The following is a 24922-nucleotide window of genomic DNA, read 5'->3' on the forward strand; positions in this document are numbered from 1 at the left end:
TCATTTTATCAACTTTGGAAGAATGAAAGGCAAAGTTGACCTCGGCAGGATTTGAACTCAAAACATATGGTTCATATATTTCTATATTCTATTTGATAAAACTAGAAATACATATATTGATGCTATCCAAATGATCAGAATGTTTTCTTTCTTTTTATTAAATTTAAAGTGATATCAAAAACTAAAGCAAAAAGAAAAAAAAAAAATTTAACTTCCTACTTCCCTTAAAGAATACAGATATTTTCCAATAGCATTGAAAAATATTCCTAGCTGTCTTTAAATTTCTTCTACTGAACAAGCATCGATTTTTGTTCAGATTAACAAACTCATCTTCAAAAATTTGTAAAAAAAAAAAAAAAAAAAAAAATCCAAAAACTAAAATAGAAAACTTACATTTTACAACTTTAAAAACCAAATTCAGTTTCTCCTCTATATGTCTCCAAGTAACATGACAGTGTCACTATAAGGCTACTTACATATTTTGATAACCTTAAAGCATCAAAACTGATAACTTTGAAAATTTTCAAATTTGTATTTCATCAGCTTAACATCCTTCAAAGTTAGTGCTTAAAAAAATACTAGCAATATATAAGGGTTGAACATATCTATGTTGGTGGATAAAGATATAATTTCAGTCTAAAATTAATGTCAGAGTATTAAGAAAGGCATTTGTAACTCACTAATTATATGGAAAGCAAAATTACTATTGTCTACAAATTTTCACACACACGCACGAGCAAAAAGAGGGCAAGAGCCAAAACCCAATGATTCACCATTAATTTTAACTAAACATATACTATATATTTATTATAGATACATGTGTGTATACATATTATATATATATATATATATATATATATGAAAATATGTTCATATAAATACAGACATATATATTCGCATATATGCATGTATGTACATATGAAGAAATAGTGGTGAAATATCTCCAGAACAGTGGCATAATTCAATAATTATGAAATGAAAAAAGGAATCTCTCATCAATATCTATTCCATAAGGCAGGACCATATATCTTCCTTTATCTACAAAGGCAAGTTCCACTGGATTTATACTAATTAATTGGTCTGTCAGTCAAATTAAAAACAAAAGAAGCGTACAACAGAAATAATTCAGCTGCTATGCATTAAAAACTATTTTTATAAGAGCTTCCTTTTGTCAAATGTTGAGGAAAACAAAGATCAAAGAAGAGATCAAAAATGGTCAGGTTCTAATGTGTCACCTAATCCTTAATAATTAAATCTATAATTACTCCCAAAGATGTAATATTTTCCTAGCTTTTGCTATATATTAAAATTCATTATGAGCTGTTAAAAGATATTCTCCAGGAAAGAAATTAAGCTTCAGATGACATCTTTGTCCTAATGGTAAGCACGATTAATGCTTATCAAAACAAAATAAATGGAATCTACTGAATTATTGTAATCATATGCTGAAATGAGAAGCACAACTGCTTTTATTGACATACTGAATTATGTTGAGCAAAGACACTAATTATCAATGGTTTAATCCACTTGGCAATAACTACTAGAGTAATGTATTGTTCTAAGAGGCAGGTAGCACCATGAAAATAATTTACCATTTTTGAAAGCTTGAATTGGTAAAGAGAAATGAGCTCTTGCCAACCTGACAAGTATCAGATATATTACAAATTCCTAATCCTCAACAGTGCCCCAAGAGCATAGATAGTACAATGCTTTACTAAATTTTCAAGTACATTGTTTTGTTTCTTTTTGTTTATCATTAGACCAACAAAACAGCCAGTCTTCTTTCTAAGATACTACCACAATTATTAAGATACTGCAAATCACATCAGAAGCATCCTCATTGCAACTCCAGTCAGAAACTTTTTGCAAATTATGCTAATGATATTTTTCTCCAGTATTTGAAATACTTTTGCCATTTTCACCAACAATCCCAGACTCCGAAACCTCTTGTTTGAAGGGTTTGAGAAATGCAAAATTTGATGACATGAAACACTAAAAAATCCTTGCTGTAGAAGTTCTTCCTAAATCAATCTATTGTATTCCCATGAAGAATTACAATAATTTTAAAGAAGTCAAGCAAAAATCTAATTCTAAAGTATGTTAAAGTATAAATTTGTAATAGAAATAATTATTCTTTCTATTAATATCACATATTATGCATTATGTATATATGCACATGTACACACACACACATACACATAAATTATTCAACTTTCAATGAGCAACAATGGACTGGCACAAGAATCTGTGCACATGTACATAATGTGTTGGCCAAAATTAGGTCTTTGATGGATTGTAATACATTCATTCATGTGAAGAGGCAGATTCAAATATATGGTAAATGCACACATCTACTATACATACAGCAGCCTATTATATATACACTACTATGAACTAAAAAGTTGAAGACAAAGAAAGTGTAGTTAGAGAAAAAAAACAAACAAAAAAACCTAAAATGCTAAAAACAATGAAAACTTTCAAGACCTATTGCATCAGTAAATATTGAAGGAAACTAAATTATTTTTATCCAAGCGGGAATGGAATCAGAATAGTAATTTATTAGACTGACAGTCAGACAATATCCTTTCAGTTCTAGAGTGAATGCCTTCAACAGAATAACCTCATTTCATTTTTAACTGAAATGCTACTCAAGAAAGAAGGGGAGATAATTTCTATTGTAATTTGCTCTTTAGGAAATAGACAACCATACCAATACATACACACATACAAGCCTGATTAGATAATTTGATATAGAAGCAAATGCTAGAAAGTAAATCTATAAGTTTTTTTTTTCAATTAGGAGTATAAGTAAATTGAATTTAAGAATATAAATGTTTTAATATACATTTTAGAATGGTTATGTATTAAATATAATGCTAATAATGGAATTTTTTTTTTTTTACTAAACTATGACAATCTAAAAAGTTTTTTTCCATAACTAGTATAATCATATAATTAAAAAGTAAATTTTAATGTATCTGCAAATTGCAATAAAACAAACTAATCAGGTTGATTATGTAGCATTGTTATATAATACATGTATTTAATAACTTAATTGAAATAAATGGTTATGAATGATATATTTATATAAACTTCTTGAGTCTAAAACTCTTTGGAACAATCAATGATTACAACTGCAAGTGAATAAACTTTTCATTCCAAATGACTGTTCTTTCCCTGAGTGACCAATATAGGGCTACAAGTATTTGACACAGCCAATGAACAAAGGACACTACAAGCCCCAGCAAACACTAGAATCCAAAATCACTATTGTCCAACCAAGAGGAATGGGGAGAAAGGTAGATAGAGATAAGAGTACAAACAAAATAAAAAAAAAAAACATCCATTGGTAAAGTCTTATTTTATTATCATATTAGCAATAAAATAACAAGCTAACAAATTTATAAGCACTCACAACTATCCACCCTTGAACTTTGAAACTTTACATATGATATAACAGTGAATATTGAAATAAACATTCGTTTAAATTAGTACAATTCAATTTCACGCAAAACACCAACATCAGAAAACAGTTTAACTGTGAAGAAAATGTTATACTTGAGTCAACTAGATTAACATGAAGTCCTTTTGATGTAATAAAAATGAATCAATCAGCAACTTGTCATATCTTCAAATTGTACCAAATAGTTTATTGGCCCAGCCAAGCTCTTTGTTTTAGTCAAATAACTAATTTATAAGACCACTTTTAAATGCTTGAAATATGCACTGCCTGAAGAACTTTCAGTATCACAGAAGCTTTAAATTGCTCTGAAGATAAGGATATCAGAATATGACCTTGCTTTTGATCTATATACATATATTGCATGAAAATTTTCAACATGCTTACTGGAAAATAATTGATGTGAGATATCCAGGAAATACTAAAATTTAAAGATTTTAAATCTGGGTGTCTGGAAATAAAATATTCTAATATTCTTATGTATAAAACTGAAATATATATATATATATATATATGTATATATATATTATATGTGTGTGTATTCACAAACTAATATTTTATATTACTTTGTGAACATAAGAGTGTGACACACAAAAGTATGTGTATGCACACATATGCATGTACAGAATGTTATTAATGCAAGATATTGATAGAACAATCTATTCTTGGTTGGACAACAGCTAGGCTCATCGAGTAGACAAGTACCCGTTATAGCCCTAAACATTATGCCTCTATATATCACAATAGATTACCTTAATTTTAAGGTATGAATATTCCCTGCAGAGAGATTGCAAGAATGTTAAATAAACTCTTATAAGTCAAGAGTGTCTGTGGATAAATGTATGAAGCTAGTAATGACGATATATATATATATATATATATATATATATATATACATACATATATTTATATATATATATAAGCAAATGCATATATAACTGTATATGTCTGAGGAAAAAATAAGGATGCATGTGTAATCTGTATGCATTTATGTATCTGATTAGAATATAAATATGCATTTGAATGAGTGAATGAACAAATGCATGTGTATGTTTGTATGTATGCATGAGTGTTGCATGGGATTATGTTTATGTGACCATTATTTTCTTTAGAAAAACATTCAAGTGATGAGAACAGGATATGTGCAGAAAAATGGTATTTTAAAGCAGAAACTAATCTTATGATTTTATAATTTTCTTAAAGAAATGTTTAAAAAGAAAATAAGAGGCCAATGAAAATAAAAGTATTGCAGAATGATTACTCCCATAGCTTAAATTGTTGAATATAATTGCAGTGCATGTGTTTATTTATATATATATATATATATATATATATATACATACACACACACACACACACACACACACACACACATACAAACATGTTACACATGTATGTTATATATTCACACATATACACAAACAGTTGAATTAAGAACATGTAATCAAGTTCATCTATCACTCACGGTAATGAGACAACTATTGTGGCAGCTTATTGTTACAATAAAGTGTATGTGTGTGTAAATTATATACAGATGTATATATGTATATATATATACACCCCAGCATACACACACACAGATATATATATATATATATATATATATATATATACATATGTATAAACAATAAAAGCCTGTGGGGATTTATTAATTTTCATAGATAATTATTGCGGCAATCAAACATTCTACTTAAAAATAAAATAAAGGGGTAAAGAAGAAAATGTGAAGAAAAACCATATAAATACAGATGGCACTTGGCATCTAAATATTAGGAAGAAACTGGGAAAGGAGATAAGTAATTCTGCCATGTTGGCATCAGTAAAATATCAATATATCAAATGAAAAGAAAAACAAAACTAAAAGGCCATTATCTATGGATATTATAGATGAAGAAGAGATACTTTCTAATGCTAATAGCATTTAAATATTAACTTGATATCTAAGATAAAAGAGTAACCAGCATGGCCACAACGTTCTTGCTGGAACCAGTAAACGAGTGTAACTGGAATTGAAACAGAAAAAGTGAATATTGGGTAAAAGATTGTTAGAAGCAGGGAGGAGAATGGAAATAAAGAATGGCTAAAAAGCTGCTAGTTTGTTTTTTGCAGGAGAAAATGAATACAACAAATTCCTAAATAAATATGTCATTGCAATATAGTAGTGGCTAAATTGTAATAGTGTGGCAGATTGAAGGGATGGAAGAATAATCAATATGAACAATTTTTCTTCCTGCATGAATGGAAATTTTATGGCGAAGTGGTACAGAAGTAATAGCCTCAATAAGTCATAGAGAAAAAAAAAGTCTCCATTTCATTGCTTTCTCTCACAATTTACCAAACAAAAGCTTGTTAATCTAATCAACCAAAAAAGGAGGGGCGGAAAGAAAAAAATGACTGCCATGAAATAATTTAAGCCTTTAAGGCAGTACAAGAAAAAGGAAATGAAACTAAATAAAAAAATTACTTCCTTTGGATAGGACAGATTTTGCAGAATTTTTTTCCCCAAACCCCCTAAAAAATTTATACTATACAATAACAGTAACAAACTGAATGTGACAGATAAGAAATACAAGGTAAAGCAGTTGAACAAATATCGAAGATAACGTTCAAGCTGACATTTTTCTAACGGGGGGAAAAAAACAAAAACAAAAAAAAAAACAATTCATAATATATAAAGGTTTCTTCTTCAATGTCGATCCAACAGCTAGAAAATATATTATGACATTACATAAGCCATCTGTCTGAAGAGGAAAAATGAAAAATTATATAACCTTGGAATGATAATCATCATCAATACAAATAATATTTCACTGACCTCACAACTTTTAACTTTCCTCAAATGCCTGAGCAATGTCATATTTTAGTGTGTTAACTTGACTATAAAAAAAAATTTAATGAGTGCCCATGTTACATTTCCTAGTGTGATCCGTGCATTGTCACAGATGGGCACATGAGAGTGATGGCTACAGCCAGAGTTTGTGGGTGAATTATATACAGCAATGCAAGGACTAATGGCTTGTGTTTTAATGTACATTATGCAACCAATTCTGGTATGACTATTAGTGAAAAACGAAGATGCACAGCCCTGTAAGTATGCCACTTTTTCCTTTTGTGAGAATATAGAAGAGGGCAAAGTAGAGTGGACACACCTGGAAGTGATTGGTTGATTAGTCACACAAACACACATGGGTGACACCGCAGCATTAAGAGAAAATCCATTTTCTTGTCTTTCCACAATTTGGAACTCATGCACAGATGTATGATTCACAAAGCTTTCCTAAAAAAATGGCCGCTTTTATTTCTGAGCACAACATGTTTTAATTACATAGCAAAAACACAGCATTTTTGCACTATATATTCAAATAAACAATTCCAATTTCATATAATCATTTATATAGCATATAATGAAATTTCTAATGATAAATATGTCAGGTGCAAATAACATCTTTTCTCAACTTGTATCTTAAATCACTATATCAAATGATACTACCTTCATGTGTATGCGTGGGTATGTACATGTGTGTGCGTATGTATGTGTGTATATATGATATACACAAACACACATACACACAAACACACACACACACACATAAATAAAGTGAAAGCTGAATCAATCATTTTCTATGTTGTGTGATTTTTTTCTTCAGATTAAAATTGAAGATTAATTTTGCAAATGCAAACTAAATGTGAACAGTGAGCACAGAAATATAAAAAGATTGGAAGGAACCATCAAATGAGTGTCAACATGGAAGAATAAATTTCCAATACTTGTTACGCACTCATAGCATAGCTGTTGCTATTAGCAGGCATGTAAACAAATGGTAAAAGCAATATATCAAAATATATTATTGACCAACAAAATGTGCAAACTTAACAATTGCTTTTTCTGTCATGACCATGCCAGCTTCAAACTGCTTTCAGCATGAGGAGATATTGCTCACCTTTAAACTACACACACACACACACACACAAACATATATATATGTAATTTTTATATATATATATATATATATATATATATACACACACATGTGCATATATATATACATACATACATATGTGCTTCATTGTGTATGTATATGTGCATGTGTGTGCGTGAATACATATATATACATATATAAAAGTAAATATTGGAAAATTTTAACAGACTATGACAAAATGTTGTTAGCATTTTAAATAGATCTATTTAGTTTTAGTTTTTTTTAGAGGGAGAGTGAAAATGATGTATAGTAGTCATATCTTGACAATTTATTGGTGCTTATGTAGTATAGAGTAAAGTTATTGTGACTAGTTATGAAGCCTTTCTACTTGATTCTGATTAGCAGAGAGACTTATGAAAATTTTCATTATATCACATGAATAACTATATTATTGCAAAATTTAAATATACAATGCAAACATGTACATCATCTTTGCTGTGTAATAAAAAATATCTGGCACATTGTAAGTTGGTATGAGCAGAAGGCATCATTCTTTATAATTCCAGATATCTCTGCTGACCATAAAAATGGAAGAAAAAGGTGCAGCCATTCTTGGAACTGTAAATGCCCCCTAAAACAAAATAATCAAATAATGAAATGATAATTTAAAAAATATATCAGATTTTAAAGGGATAGGAAAAATGAAAGAGGGGTACAAATGTATGTGTGTGAGTGTGTGTATGTATATGTAAAATATGCATGTGTGTATATGTATATACAAATGATATACATATCCCTTAGGTGATAACACAAAGCCTCTATGATTCAAACAATGACTCTGCAATTTAAAATAAATAGATGGAAAATTAATAATTGCCTTTGAAGTGTTTAGTATTGTAAATGTTTTGTTTTCCTCTTTCACTTTAGATATTTTCAAGCCATACCTCAAAAAATAAAATTTTACATTAAATTGTTGCATAAGCAAATCTATAATAATAATAATAATAATAATAATAGACTAGGACTATATATCTTAACCATTTCCAATATTAAGGCAAATATTTGCATAGAGTTTACTTTGCAAAATGTAATTTCTAATTAAATAAAATGTGCTAATATGCAAAAAATGTAACAACTAGATAGTTCAGTGATTAGCCTTAGTAAATATACTGATAGAATGGGGTGTAACATCAAACTATCTAATTAAATGAAACCAAATATCATATACTTATAGTTTCAATGAAATATTGTCATGGTTTAGAAGATAAAATAGCATTAATATAGTACAATCATGATGATGTAATTGCACAAATAAAATGGAAAGTTCAAAATTGATTGCATATTTAGAAAGCTGTGAAAATAGTGTATTCATAACTACTTTTAAGATTAAAATATTAAGATTCAGAAGAAAACACCTAAAGATAATTGCATTAAAATGCCTTTTGTCACATTGTTTCCTTAATTAAATTCTCAAAAAATATGTATGCAACATGAAAAGGAAGAGTATAAATCTACTGACACATGACTAACTATTAATCATTTCATATACAATTATTAAATAAAATGCTGTGAAGATTACACTCACGAATAAATATTGATAGCAAAATAATAGAGAGAAAATTAACTATGTAACCTAAGCTAAAGGATTCACTTAAAACCCTAATGAAATGAGACACCTTGCTAAAAGACAGAGACTAACACACACACAAAATGTGCTTTAAAAAAATTGTCAGAAATAATTAAAATATTTTCAATATCTAATACAAGTACAAGACTATTATAGAGTAAAGTTTCTCTCAAACAAGATTTAAATTAGAGCTATTTAGAAGCATGTGTAACTTAAAGTATTTTATGGAGTAAATATTTTAAATTCTGCGAATGAATTACAAACATTAAAGGATGGTTTTATTTTGTGTGTGTGTATGTGTGGAGCTACTAGAAACTAGTACATTACAAAACAGGGCAACAGTATTGAAAACTATAATCACTGAATCACTGTAACATTGCAACAAGATATATATATATATACATATATTATATACATATAAATATATATATTTTAATATTAAAATCTATAACAATTGAACTGAAATTTAGAGACTAAAACATTTTAATGAGGAAAATATAAATCAAATAATGAGATGTTTAGAAATTAGAAGTTATTTATGCAAGGAAAAGGTTGATATAACCAATATAAATACATGGATATAAATAGGTATAAATAGAGTTTAGAGATAGATATGTGGAGATTTTATGGAATCTATAGGGTGAAAAATTGCTTTAATAGAATTAAGATGATTTTGATTTCTCATTACATAGGTGCTCTGAAATACGAGTTAATAAATCATTGATATAATAAACATAGGTTATTAGGAAAATAAAAAGAGAATGATTTTTTTTTTTTTACATTTTATCTTCATATTTTTTTTTTCTTTTTTGTCTTTTTTTGTTATTTTTCTTTTTGCAAAATGAAACAATAATGAATGTATAATGTTATAATCAGGTATAACCATCTTTCTTGCTCAAGATTTCTTTTTCATCTTAGGCCAACCTACATATTTTGATACTTGATGAGAAGTATCAGTGAAAGACAAATTTTGACCTAAGCACTGAAAAGTTAATTCTATTTTGGTTCAATAAAACAGTTTTTAAAGCTGCTTGAAGAGACTGCAACAGATATTTCAATACCACATTCCATTTTCATAATATTCAGGGAAGCCTCTGTGAATCAAAAAGAAAATAACAGAAATAGTCACTTTGTCTTTCCAACTACCAGAAATTCAAATTAAGCCAACCTTTTCACTATAAGATGTAAGATTTATCAGAATACATTAAACTCAGCCACAAACATGTTTATGACAATCAGATAAAAATTGATGATTTTCTGTAGTGAGAATATGGCAATCAGATAGCTATTGAATAAATTATGTAAAATCTAGAAACATTTAAAAAATATAGAAATAAATGCCTCAATTAGCTAACAAATTTGACCTGAACATTAAAGTTATGATTTCCATTTGAAAAAAAAAAAAAATAAATAAAACCAAAACGTTCTTAATCGATTTTAGAACATACTGATGATTAGATATCCAGATTAAATGTATCTTATTTCTAGAATATGAATACGATGAGTGTAACATTTTAAATAGATTTTTTTCAATTTTTGAAATTTTTGATTTTTTAAAAATATTTTCAAAGCATTAAATTAATATAAATAAAAACTCAAAAGATATAATCAAAAAACTGTGCGTGCACATTTATGTATGTATGTATGTATACACATATACACATATATATACACACACAAACATATACAAATATATACACACAATGCACAAGACACACACACAATCACACAGTTCATGAAAATATCCATATTTAAAACATCTAAATCCATGATAGCATGGAAAACAGACGTAAAAAATAACAATTAAACACATAAACACATTCATACACATATATACATTTATATATATATACACACAAAACGTAACACTAAAAAAGCTCATTAACATAGGCATTTCAATTTTCCCCACCTTGAGAAGATATATATATATGTGTGTGTGTATGTAATTGTATATGGATGTATGTATGCATGTGATACTAAACACTTCTGAGGCTGTATGGGATTCATTTAGAGCATTTGAAATTTAATTTATAAATGAATTATATACTGAATGAATTTGATGAAAAAATAAAGAAAAAAAGGTTAGCTTTCATCTTGTTATATCTAGAAATTGGAGAGGCAATGTATTTAAGTTTTCTATTCCTTTTTCCAAGCTGTGGAAAGAGGAAAAATGATTTTTGATATATACATATATATATTATATATGTGTATATATATATATATATATATATATATATATATATATATATATATACATACACACACACACACACACACACATATATATATATATATATATACACACACACACACACATATTCACACAAATACACAAAAGTGTATGAGTGTAGTATATACATACATATATACTCGCACCTATATGTGTATACACACATGTATGTACATGGTGTGCTTCTTTGAATATGTATGCATGCACACTTGTGTATGTGTGCCTGTGCATATATGTGTGTGTGTATATATATATATATATATATATATATATATATATATATACACACATACATATATATATATACATACATACATATATATACATACATATATATATATACACACATATATATATTTATTTTGTTTGAATTATATTTATGGTTAGGATTCGGGATGGGTTTAATTTGATTTTAAAAAATATAAAATAAAATAAATAAAAATGTTTAAATGAAAGTGGGAGAAGTTAAGAAAAAAAAAAGAGGAATGGGTGAGAGTGAGGGAGAGAGGATTTAAGAAAAAAAAAGAAAAAGAAAGAAAAAGGGGGAATTTCCGTGCAATGAAATGGCGGGAGAGGGTACCCTAACGGGTAGAAGCTTGACGAGCCCTCTTCATTTCCTCTTGCTGGAGGCGCCGCTGGATAAATAACTGGGCTTTGGAAATGTTGTTAGGAGTACCAGTTATGGTGACAACACGATTACGGGTACCAGGTACATAGACTCCTTTTTTTGAAATCTGAATGTTGGTGCCCGTGAACTGTTGTATTTCCACGATGCCTTTCCCGCCAGGTCCCAGGATAGCTCCAACAATTGTCTCCGGAACCTCCATCTCTTGCTTAGTTGCCGGGGCTGATTTGTCATCAGCAGGGCTATAGATGCCAGTTCCGAGGCCAAAAGAATTTTGATTAACATTAGGAGACCTGTCGCCAGCTATGCTTGGAGTTCCAGTGAACCCAGGATTGCTGGGATAATTAGCAGCATTGCCAAATGAATCATTGAGCATTGGACTTCCCCCATATCTTTCGTTGCCAATACTAGGAGAGGAATTACTGAAAAGACTAGAGTTGGCTCCAGTGGAGCCTGAACTTCCTAATCCGGATGACCCACTGCCAACTGGACCAAAAAGGCTACCAGCACTGTTAGTACTGGTGGTAGTGTTAAAGAAAGGGCTGCTCACACTTGTGGTTGAAGTTGTACTACTTGACATCATGCTAGAGCCTTGCAAGCCAGATGAATTAAGATTCAGTCCTGTTCCTAGACCGCTTCCAGTTCCTAAGTTTGCCAAATTATTCAAACTGCCCATTCCTAAACCCATACTAGCTAATATACCATAGCTAGCTAAAGTGTTCATGGCAGTACTTATTTCTTCGGTTGCTTGATCTGAAAATCCATTTCCTCGCAGAGTTATTTTTATGTTATCCAAAGCTGTACTGTTAATGCTATTACTAGTGCCACCACTTAAAGCTGCATTCAAGTTCAGATTCGTCATGCTAGCTCCTATATTGTTTCCAAAGGCATTTCCATTAAAACCAAAACCAAAAGCACCAAAGTTATTATTAGCTAATCCTATCTCTGTACTTCTGTTTTGTATATAGTCCGTGTTAGCGAAAGGGGACCCGGTAGGATTAGCACTGGCCACTGGTCCTGTGTAATCTGCATAACTGATATTTGGACAGCTTCCACTTTGAGGATCTTCAACAATCTTCTGTAATATCATGTCAACAGCTCTTCTGTTAGACTCAACATCACCTGCAAAACAAAGATTGAGAAAGAAAAAAAAAATGGAAAAAACAGTTTAGACTAACTAAAATTTAGGAAAAAGTATAAACGAAAACTACCTTATTTACAATAATTTTCTAAACAATGAATGTAGTAACATTTCAGTCAAGTTACAAAAATAGCTCCTAAATATTTTTATTAAATGTTTAGTGTGTAGACCTATATTATCTATTTTAGTAAGTCAGGGTGACAAGAAATATTCAGCAGCATCAAATGAAGAGTCCAGAACAGATAAATTTCTTAGAAATTCATAATTTACCCGTCAACACCCCATTAAATATTTAAATTTAGAATGGTTTATAAATTTTAGTGATAAATATACCAAAGTCATTTGCAATATAAATATAGTAAATAGGCTTATGGCAACTAAATAACAAATGCAATGTAATTTGTAAAAAGAAAAGAGTCCAACTTTATTATTGATGAATGGTCACTAGTATAAATCTGCCCAAGACAACAAATCATCAAGTTCACAATGTTTGAAATCAAAACACTACAGCAAAACACTTAGCTTTCAAAATGTCAAACATTTTCATAATACATGCACAAAATTTAAAATAAATGCAACACAAGAGAACATGTTTACTAGTCACAAATTCAGTTTCAAACAATAATTCAAAATACAATAAACACACTAAAAACAAGGCTGCACTCACCTGCAACTGTTACACAGCGTTCTGGCAAATTTGTTTCTTTTGACTTTTGAGATATCTGCACATACGCTCCACTTTCCTCCTTAATTTGTTTTATATAAATGCCACCTTTACCAATTATCATTCCTGCAGTACTATTAGGGACTAAGATTTTCACCTGAAAACATTGGTAAAACAACAATTAATAATTAAAAACAAACATGGAGCATTGGACAATAAATACATAAATAGCTTTAATTTTGATTCAGTTACAAATTAATTATGACTTTTTATGATCAAAATGAATGACTTTAGATGTATCAAACCAAATTTAAATTGTTAATCATGTTAAAAATGATCTATTGTCTGTTACATTTTAAAATATTTAAGAAAAACTTTTTTAATAAAATTCTTATTTTTATTTAGTTAACCACAGGTTTTTTTTTGTGAAATTAAAAATTATCAGCAAATTTTTGGAGAGATTTGAATAAATATTTCATTAGTATAACATACTATAAATCAATTTCATATCTTTAGTTGACTAATGTTCAAACTGTATAAAAAAACAAACTAACTATAATTCATTACTAAATCAAGGACCAAATCAAACAAATGTGGTTAACAGTTATTTATTATAAAATGCAGAACTGTCTTAGCCTTAAAAATGAAACAGGTAAATGCTAAATTAATTTGGACATGCTGAATGCAGTTGGAAAGAGGAGGCAGCAGTGACCTGATCATCATGTAAAAACCAGCTAATATATATATATATATATATATATATATATATATATATATATATATATATATATATATATATATATATGTATATATATATATATATGTATATATATATGTATATATATATATATTATATATATATATACTTAAGTAACATGCTTAATTTCCAAATAAAGTCATCCTTAAGAATTTTGTACTAAAATATAGTAATGTTTAACATTTCTAAATATATAAAAATGAGTTCTCATCCACAGTAAACATACTTTAGTAAGAACTTCCTATACATTCAGAGCTAGATCAAAATATATATTATATATTTATTTGAACATTTATTACCATCAATAAATGGTTTGGAATACAATTTCAATTTCCTTGAATACTGAAACAAAATGTCCAGCCATATGTAAATAAAAAGGCCAAAACTTGACCTTAGCGGTTTCAAAAAGTTCAAAGGACTCTCTGACCTGTAAAAATGGTTCTAGACTATCAGAGGGCTGGAGCCTGTCAAATTGGGTTGGAGCAGCTAAATCTATTGTCTGAAAGTAAGAATGATTTCTTTTTAACCTATTTTGGGATTTCAGTATGTACAAAAAGTAAGGAAAGTGAGCAGATCAGAAGGTGATGTAAGAGAAACTTTATAGTTTGGAAATAGCAGCCTATCAGACAGCCTATTTAATAAAGGGCTCTTGCTGCCTGGGTTGGAGGTAGAAGAGCTAATTCTGACCACTGATTTAGTAGCATTAACAAAATGAAAAAGCAAAATGAACAAAAACTATAGTTAAATATAATTTAACAATATTATTAATCTACTTTCAAATATATCAGAAATTCCAAAAGATTCGATTCAATCAAATTGGAAAGGAAGATGCTTAGGCAACTAAGAATAGATTTTCCTCAGTTTCATGCACTTCCTCCAATTTTTTCTCAATTACACAAATTAATTAAAGTATGTAGACAAAAATATGAAAAATTAAAATTAAGTCTTCATAGATTTTATTTACTTTAAATACATCTCTAAACTATATATGTACACACGCACACTCACACACAAAGGGGATAATTATATGCACACATTTATAAATGTATATATAAACATGTATATACAAATGTGAGTATATATAATGTGCATAAATATGTATATATATATATGCATATTGTGTGTATATATATATATATTTTTGTATATATATATATATATATATATATATATATATATATATATATATATATATGTATAATATGAAAGAAAATTTATAACATTATTACCTGCCGGTGCCGTTCATAGGTACTTTTATTTTCATCTAATTTGGGGTTAGGTTCTGGTTTTTCCCTGATTTTTTCCATAATAAAAGTATGGACTTTCCTAACAGCTTCAACTGAACCAGTTATAAGACACACTCGTTCGGATGTCCCTGGAAATTTTTTTTAAATAACAAACTGTTAATCTAATAAATAAAATAAATCACCAAAATGTGGTGCCTCCTCAATATATTCCAATTTTTATGACATAAAATGATTTTAAAGAGAAGAAAATATGCTATTCATACACAGAAAATGATTAAATATTTTAAGCAATAAATAATGCAAATACATTAAGATATCATTAAACTAACAAAGTCCAATTCAGATTTGCCAAAAAACAGACATGCAAAAATTTTACAACTTAGGTCTACATATTCAATTTCTTACAGATTAGCCTTTATACACACACACACACACACACACACACACACAGAGCACCAAGACATACCAAATGATAGTTAAAATCAGTTATTTCTCAACTTAAACTAGTTAAAGTAAGATATTTGCCACATAAGTAATCTAAAACATTTCCATAATTCTTTTATTAGACTAGAAGATAAAATAGACAATCATTGTAAACACTCACTACATTCATCCAGATGTCTTCATTTGTTAATTATAAAATGCCCCCCATTTCTCAGCTTATAACCTAAAAATATATTTGTTAGTCCTCACAAACAGAAAATAGTTACCAGGATAATGATCATTAGCTTTCGACATCTTTACTCTGGCTCCTGCATCTTTCTGCACTTGTGCAATTGTTTCTCCACCTTTGCCAATAATGGCTCCAGCAGCTGCACTTGGAACTAAAATCTTAAGGTGGACATTCTCCCCTGTAATAAAAATTAATTTACCTTTAATAATTTCTACTTAAAATTTCATCGAATCCCACCTCCCTAAAGATGAACAAGTTATCTTTAATAAAATACACTAACAAAATTTTACATTAATAACATCTGTAATTCATCTTTGAAACATTTTTTTAATGCTTACAAAAAAAAAAAAAAAAATTACTGTTTAAAGAAGAAAAAACACTGCATAATTTTTAAACAATATTTTTATGGTTAAAAAATGTAGTCATTTTAAAATACTCAAACATTAAATAGAAAAGAGAAAATGTAACTGCAAGCTTCACTAATTAAAAGGATAAACTACTTCTTGAGCATTAATAGTAAAAATATAAAATGCAAGTTAATACTGACAAGATTGACTGAAATATTTAACAATTCTTTTCTTTAGACAGCAAAACGTAAATGTGTTGAGTAGTAATTTTTTAAAAATCCAACTGAATGTTTGTAAAATATGCCTAAAGAATTCACAAAAAACAAAAAAACAAAAAAAAACAAAGGTGTATTTCAGAATGTGGGTTTTTATAAAATGTGTAAAGAAACATTATGATGGAGCAAAAACAGTAATGACATTATGCTGTGTTATAAGTAAGGGAAAATATCTTCAACTAAAACGACAGCTAGTAGTTTGAAATTAAACTTTTTCTTTAGGAATTCCTAAATTTCTTTACACGATACCACAAAAAAGTTATTAATACACACACAATAACTGTTGAAAGCAGTGAATGCTTTGCAAGGGATTTAGCACCAAACATATAGAGAAATGATCTAAACCAAGGGAATAATAAAATAATAGCCAGGGTAGACAGCTTCAGTTACAATGGACAGTTAACCTTGGTTTTGTAGCTGAGGTTAAAGATTGAGCATTTATATAGCTTGTTTAACTGAATGCTTAAGTACAGCTGTTCCACTACATGGTGTGACAGAACAAAGACACTAAATATTACATTTTCAGGCTGACAAGTAAATGATTTAGCAGTACTATTTTATGTATAATATGCCAGGATAAAAAAAAAAAAAACTTAAAAAAAACTAGCAGGATGAATTGGTCTTTATTAGAATTGTTTCCAACTGGATTGTCTTCCAAATAGTGAGTTTTTAAGTTTTTAAAGATTTTATATAGAGGAAGTTGTATAGCTGACTATATTTAATAGCAGCTCACTGGTACTTAATTTACCATCCCTGAAAGGATGAAGAACAAAATTAACAACAGCATGATCTGAACATCTGTAATTAAATATCACAAGGTATTTTATCTATCATTCAATAGATTCAGTCAATCCACTGCCCAGGTAATTTTAATATTAACTAGAAATGAAACCCACTCCAACAGTCAAACAAAACAGTGCACCTTGCTTGTAACAGTTTTAATGATTTTGTAGTCAGCCAAAGGGCATTAGTAGTCTAGTAAGTGTGTAGTAATTCTAGTTACCACATAGGCTCTCTGTATCTCTAATGTATATCATTTTGTTTTTAATGATACTTGTTTGTATATTAATTGAAAGACCATGACAAAAATAACCGAGACCAATTCAAGGAAGAATTAAGTAAATTATCAGAATTCTTCCATATATTTACATGCAGGAAGTTAAAATAGTAAAGCTGTATTTTATTTCTCCTGTACTACTACTATAATATAGTAGGGAAAATAGAAATGATTCAGAAATTATCAGGAAACTTTTCAAAACTAAAAAAATGAAGTAGTAGTAAATCAGTAATGGCACAATGATAAAAATAGAAGTAGCAACACCAAATTCATTATATTGATTTCAGTTTTATAAATTATTAAATTTCATAAGGCTTTTCTTCCATACAATGCTAAAGTGGCATTTGGCTTTTGAGAAAAATCAAAATCTTTAATGAAATTTAACTTTATGCAAAGAAGTTTGGCTCTAAAGAGAGGAAGGTGAAATACAATCAAGCAATTATTTGTAAACAACACTATTCAAAGGTGGGGGAAACGTGCCACATCAGCAAAGGCTTGAATCAAAACGTGTTGTGTGTAGGTTAGAGATTGCACTAACATTATTGGCATAAAATCTCAGCTTTTACTCATGCAATTGCTTGAATAAATAATAAACATCCTCAAATAACTAAACTATCCATAGCAAGGATATGGACTTTCTATATGAAAAGAGGTGGATATTGTTAAGACACTAACCACTTGTTCATCAACATCAGTCTCTGTGAAATACTACGCACTAACAAATATTCTGAAAATATGGCAATATTATAACTAATAGAAAATACCATGATTAATTTAATGGTTCTGTGGTGATATCAGCAAATTGATATTAAAAGGTAGTTTACTCTATCATTTGAACATACCAGACACCTGACTGAATATTATCCCAAGTGTCAGCAACCACAAATTTTAAGCTTTGCTAATTTATATAGCAAAACCAAACCCAGTAGGAAAACTAGTCAACTGAGATTTACAAGGACCTTTTCTCTGAAATAGAGAATTCTTGAAAAGGGTAAATTTTTTTCTATCTCAGGTAAAAAAAAAAAAAAAAAAACCCTCTCCTGTACTAACAATTTTAGTTTTACATTTATGAAGGAGCCTCCACTGAGTTGCTTTACCAGCTAAAAATTTCAAAAATGACAATTTTGGAATCCAATTTTCCATAGTTGCATGAGTCAAAGAATGCAAGGGCAGATTTTCTACAGGTAGATGACCTTTGTCACCAAATTTACTATTATCATACAATGTCAATACTGGGATACACAAACAACAGGCTCCTTTCATTTTTCCATTTATGAAATCCACTCAAAAGGCTTAGCCCAACCAAGGGCTTTAGTAAACACTTGCCTAAAGTGCCTCACAGTGAGACTGAACTCAAAATCATGTGGTTGAGAAGCAAGCTTCTGCACCATGCAGTCATACCTGAACAAACAAATGAAAAAAAAAAAAAAATGCTGGGCTCCCTTTGTGGACATGTTCTGCTTATTTAGTACTTACACTGCAATCAGAAAGAGTGCAGACATATACATATATATTTATTCATAAGCCAGGAAAGTGATTTTCTTTTTTTATTGTTAAGATAGAAACTGTGGGTGAAGCAAAGATACTTGGCTATCAACCAAAAATTGGTTAATTTATATGGTGTCAATATCAACTTGCTATATACCAAAATTAGTAACTTGCAAAATAGTAAGCTTAAATGGGTATTGTTTGGAAAGGAGTAGATTTGCCAAAATGACTTACCCCACCTACACAAGAAAAATACTGGTTATAACGTTCAGATGAGTTAAATATATAATCACTCAATACTAAAAGTAAAACATTTTTAAAATTATTTACTACAATGGCATATAATTTTAATTTGTAGCCACAGTTGATGTAGTAAATCCTAATATAGTAATAGAAAAACATAAAAATGTTCCTTGATTAAAATAAATAATAGTCATTTAAAATAAATTGAAATAAGTTCAGCTTTTAATAGAAAAAAAAAATCCAAATTAGTATTAGGCAATGAGATTTTGCAAAAACAGTTAATACAAAATATATATATAATGTATACAATATATAAAATATACATAATATATACAATATATATAACATATATATGCATTATATATGTTCAAAACCACAGCAAATGTTATATAAATAGCTTATTTTTTAATGTTGAATTATTTTATATTAGTTGCATTTGAGTACAGAAAAGAAATGTGAGACAAAGTCAATTTCGATTAATGAAATATAAAATTGTTTAAAAAGAAAATTCAGAACTCGTATTTATGAGAACCAAGATCAAGGAATAATTTTTTTCATTTTTCTGAGCTACATTTTTATAAACTTAAAAAAAATAAGAAAGGGAGAGGAAGATCAAAAGACTGCCATGGTTGCTAAATGTTAAAAAGAAAATGTAGTCCAGGTCTCTGTTAGTAAAAATAAATGAAAATGTTGTAAACTGGAAACTAGTGGAACATTCTAAATAGATATTCAATCAGATCTTGCCATTTTTCAGCAGTCTAAAGTGATCAACTAATAATGCCTACACATGTACCTTTAAAAAATAAAATAAGTCTTTGTGAAATATATGCCAAGGGAGATCTTTTTAAATAAACGAACTAATAAAACACCTCAGTTATAAACTTTTGTCTATCCATAAATTTATTAACAACTGCTAGGGAAAAAAAAGTGGGGGAGAGGAATTTTTTTGAAAAGATAAAGTAATAAAAATTTCTCACTGGTACCATCTCTCACCATCATTTGTAATTTTGTAAGCTATTTCTTCCTATTTTCAGTACATTTGAAATATTGATTTTGATATTTTTGCCTGCATATGCCATTCTTGGGCATTAGGGCAATTGAAAAACTACTATAGCCAGTGACATGTATGTCTGTGTGTGTATAAACTTTGGTTTCCCAATTTTATGGAGCATATATTCTTATTGCAGTGTAGCATATGTCAGGCAGTCACATAAATGCAGAAATCAATTATGGAATATTTTATTACTCCGTACACAAACCTACTTTTTTCAACTATTGGAAGATGATGCTTTTGATTTTTTAAATTTTAACATGGTGATTCAAAACTCAATTTCTGAATGTGTTGCAAGCATGGACTAAGGACCATACCATTTGTTTGTTTGTTTGTGATAGAAGTTATTCTTTGGTTTTTAATAGTGGAAACAAGATTCACAAGCAAATCTTTCCTATCACATCTTTGTAATTGTACATTATTTTTATTCCATAAAACAAGTGCTTCACAACTATTCTCGTATATTTTAATTACATTTGTCATAAAGCAAAATATGTTACATTAAGATCCAGTGATTATCCTGAGAAAATTTTTCAGTTACATAGAATGTGTGAAACCCAATATCATTAAAAATAAATAGCCTTAGGCTTGTGGGGAGACGCTGGAATCAACGTATTCATTAGTTATTTATGGCTTGCCCTAAGTTTTGAAGGTTTCAACACTCACTGCTAAGGATATCTACTTAAATGAACACTTACAAACACTGGAACTTGCACATACTGCTATCATTTTATAGAAGCGGTTCAAAACCATCTAAACTATATATGATAAAATTAAAAGTGTATCTGGTGTAAAATTAAGTAAACTAATGAATATATATAAGGAAAAATAAAATTTGTTAGTAAATACAGAAAAGGAATACTAAATCTAGAATACAATACTGTAACTTTCGAATGAAAAAAAAAATTAGATTACAGGTGTGCAACAAGCAATGGCCATAAATGTATAAGGATGGTGCTGTCAATTTGAGAAATAAAGAATCTAATAGCCACTAAAGAGGAAGGCTAGGCAAGGGCTTAAAGCATTAAAAGTTTTTCTGAAATCTCATTACATAAATGCCTTGAAAAAATGATAATTGCAAATTTCCAATCAAGCCAGGCAAAATTTTGCATGGAAATAAATGGACACCGAAGGGAAAAGGACAAAAGTAACAGTGATGTCCAGAGTCAGCCACCTGAAACTTTAATGTTAGACACAAACAAAAAGCATGGATATGTTTGATTTTTACCATTTTTTAAAAAGTTATTTAAGACATGCATGTTTTATCCACTCGTTCACAAAATAGAATTATGCTAAATTTGGCAAGTGACATCATTCTCCTGACAGATATTGTAATGAGAACAAATGAAAAATTTGGCTATGGGAAAAATCAAAGCAATGCATTCATGGCTCACCTTGGTTTTTGTGCCAAATTTGAAGAGAAGCCATCATATTATGTCTCAACGGTTCGTCCCCGGGTTGACAATCTTCGTATGCATATGAGGGTGCCCAGACCTGACTTTCAATACCTATCAAGATACCATTGAGTGGAACTTTCAGCCTAATTTAAATAAAATCTATAAATGTTTGTTTCTATAAATGTCTACACTATTATGCATCATTTGGATACAAATTGTTACCCGGATTAAAACTGTCGAAGATGGAAATTTGAACCAACTAAGAAAAAAAAAAAAGAGAGAGGAAGAGTAAGAAGAAAAGTGAAGAGAGAAAGAAGTAAATAGAGTTCAAATGAATGATATTTTATGCATTTTGATTATGCATAAAGTGAGGAATATTGCTGCTATTATAATCAAATCTCAAGATAGGTACTCAACAGCAGCATTCCTAATATTATTGTAATATAAAAAAAAATAATTCAGAAAGACTGGCTTCAATAACTTCCTAAATCCATTCCCATTTTCCTACCAAAGTATCTTCATAATATACAATTAAAATATAACTTCTATATGGAAGACTTTAAAAGATATCTAAGCTAACTGCTAAGATACTGAAGCCAGAAGTTTTCAGAATTATATTACCAGCAGTAGCATGGTTACTGTATTTCATCTAATATAACAGGCATCACAGAGTTGTACCAAGGTGAGCCAGAAAAAAAGAGAAAAGGAAAATTGAATAAATAAAAACAGAATTAAATGAAACTTAAAAGCAAATTAAAATTAATTATTATAAATCTTTGTTCATTCATCTCTGAAAGATGGCTTAAAGCAATTGATTGGCACTATTGCTGTAGTAGATTTTTTTCCTCTCTTTTTTGAATAGAGCCCAAGTTATCCACATATAAGTTGTGCACTTTCCACACTAGTTGAAATATAAACAGTATGGAACATCAATATCTGACCCCCTAATAATACTACAATCAAAGTTGATGGTTTGCCATCCACAAAGGAAGAATTTCTAAGTGCTGTAAAGAATCATTTTCTCATAAAGTACTGATATGATTTAGCAATTTTTACTATTTCAATATATTAGAATTTAGATAATATACTAAAAAAAATAACATATATATATATATATATATATATATGTATCTTATATATATATATATTTAAAACATTAAATAGACCAATACAAGCAACCATTAAAAAAAAAAAACATTTTGAAAAGTGAAGAAAGCAAATGTTCTGGCAGAAAACCATGAAAGTATCAATATTCAATATTTTAGCAATTTGTATAAAGTATTTCAATTAATTTATAAGATTAAAAAAAAAAAAAAATTCCTAAAAATTTCAATATTTTATAGAAATATTTGTCAAATATATTTAATGTTTTATTAAAAATCAAATATTTCTAACAATGAACTAGTTTGATTTGAAAATATGCACACAACTAGAAAGGAAAATATCAAATGAGATGAAATGAAATGATCCTAAACATGAATCTTCATATCAACAAATGTTAAGATCTATGTAGATTTCAATTCATTTATTGTTTTAAAAATCTATATTTTTATGTAAGCATGAAACATGGTTTTCATAATAATGGGTAGTTATATATTACTAGAGTAAGTTTATTTCTTTTATCGTTTCGTTACCACTGTTTGATGAAGTTTTATCTTATATGATGACATTGACTTTTGCAAGTTTTAACTTAAATGCACAAACCACATGATTCTGGTAACACATGAACTTAATTGCAAGTTATATTTTCAATGTAATCCTTTAGAAGTCATGACCTTGTGATTTTAAGTAGATCAAAATTGTTAAATGTAAACACTGAAAATTCAGATGAAGTCATTTTGTATATTTAACTTCTAATCCATTTATATTCATTATCATAATGAAATATTTAAAAACAAACATATTCTAGACTTATTGTTCACAGATCTCTTAAATTAAATGCAACAGTTTGTGATTTTTAAAATATTGACTTTTATTTTTGGTCCTATTTTGGTGTGGAAAAGTGAGTAGTCAATGATTAGCACACAACCTCTAAGACAAAGTCAATGCAGTTAATGTTTCTCCCCCAGTTGTAAATTGATGTCTGCAGGGAAAACAAGGATATGGAAATATTTCTAGGAAGAAAGATGTAGTAGTTAGTGCAGGATCTGTGATTGACAGGAGGGAGTAGCAAGGAACAAGTTGGAAGTGCCTGAAATGGACGAATATGAGATTAAGCCAAATCGAAAGGTGCAGAGATCACTGAAGTAGTAGTGACAAAAGGCAGAGGAAAACTTCATGCCAATCAAATAGGCACCCCCCCTTTTTTTGTTTTACAATGCAATTTAGAATGTATGTTTAACCACCGCACTAACCTAGATGTGAAAGCAATATTTTGTTGTGGGTCTCACCTAAGTTTTGTTGAAAAAGGCCTTGATTTAAATTTATTTTCCAACCCTGAAGAAAACGCCTTAGAGATAAAGTTTTTGCTGTGTTGAAAGCGTTTTGACAGCAGCAATTCTTAGTAATGGGGCCTGGCATCAGTATCTATCTTGAGGGTTCTTGATGCATTTTGTTCAAATTTTAGGAGGGTAAGGTATGTTTTCTTTCTATGCCTAGTGACTGTATTTATACTGCCAAAGGAGACAAGATTGGTTTGACTCCAATCGATTATATTTTGAGATATGTTTATGGAATCAATGTAAATGTGATATGAAGAATCAAGGTTGCATGCTAAATTA

At 29.0% G+C, this 24922-nt stretch overlaps 1 protein-coding gene across 15 annotated transcripts in view; it reads right to left on the minus strand.

The window, feature by feature from the left end:
* Positions 1-10046: 10046 nt before the first annotated feature.
* Positions 10047-24922, minus strand: part of LOC106868340 (RNA-binding protein Nova-1) — a 42273-nt gene continuing 27397 nt past the window's right edge. For 6 of the 15 annotated variants that reach the window (XM_089365092.1, XM_089365094.1, XM_089365087.1 and 3 more), the window contains exons 3-8: positions 22200-22313; positions 16382-16522; positions 15654-15799; positions 14852-14923; positions 13671-13824; positions 10047-12984 (exon numbers count right to left, since the gene is read on the minus strand). In XM_089365092.1, the coding sequence (XP_089221218.1) occupies positions 11819-12984; positions 13671-13824; positions 14852-14923; positions 15654-15799; positions 16382-16522; positions 22200-22313 (1793 nt within the window). In that variant the 3' untranslated portion in view covers positions 10047-11818. The remainder of the gene's footprint in view (positions 12985-13670; positions 13825-14851; positions 14924-15653; positions 15800-16381; positions 16523-22199; positions 22314-24922) is intronic. The other 9 variants (XM_089365099.1, XM_089365100.1, XM_089365095.1 and 6 more) reach the window with 3 other exon arrangements.

This window comes from Octopus bimaculoides, chromosome Z (genome assembly GCF_046866305.1).
Source record: "Octopus bimaculoides isolate indiv1 chromosome Z, ASM4686630v1, whole genome shotgun sequence".
NCBI classification, from domain to species: domain Eukaryota; kingdom Metazoa; phylum Mollusca; class Cephalopoda; order Octopoda; family Octopodidae; genus Octopus; species Octopus bimaculoides.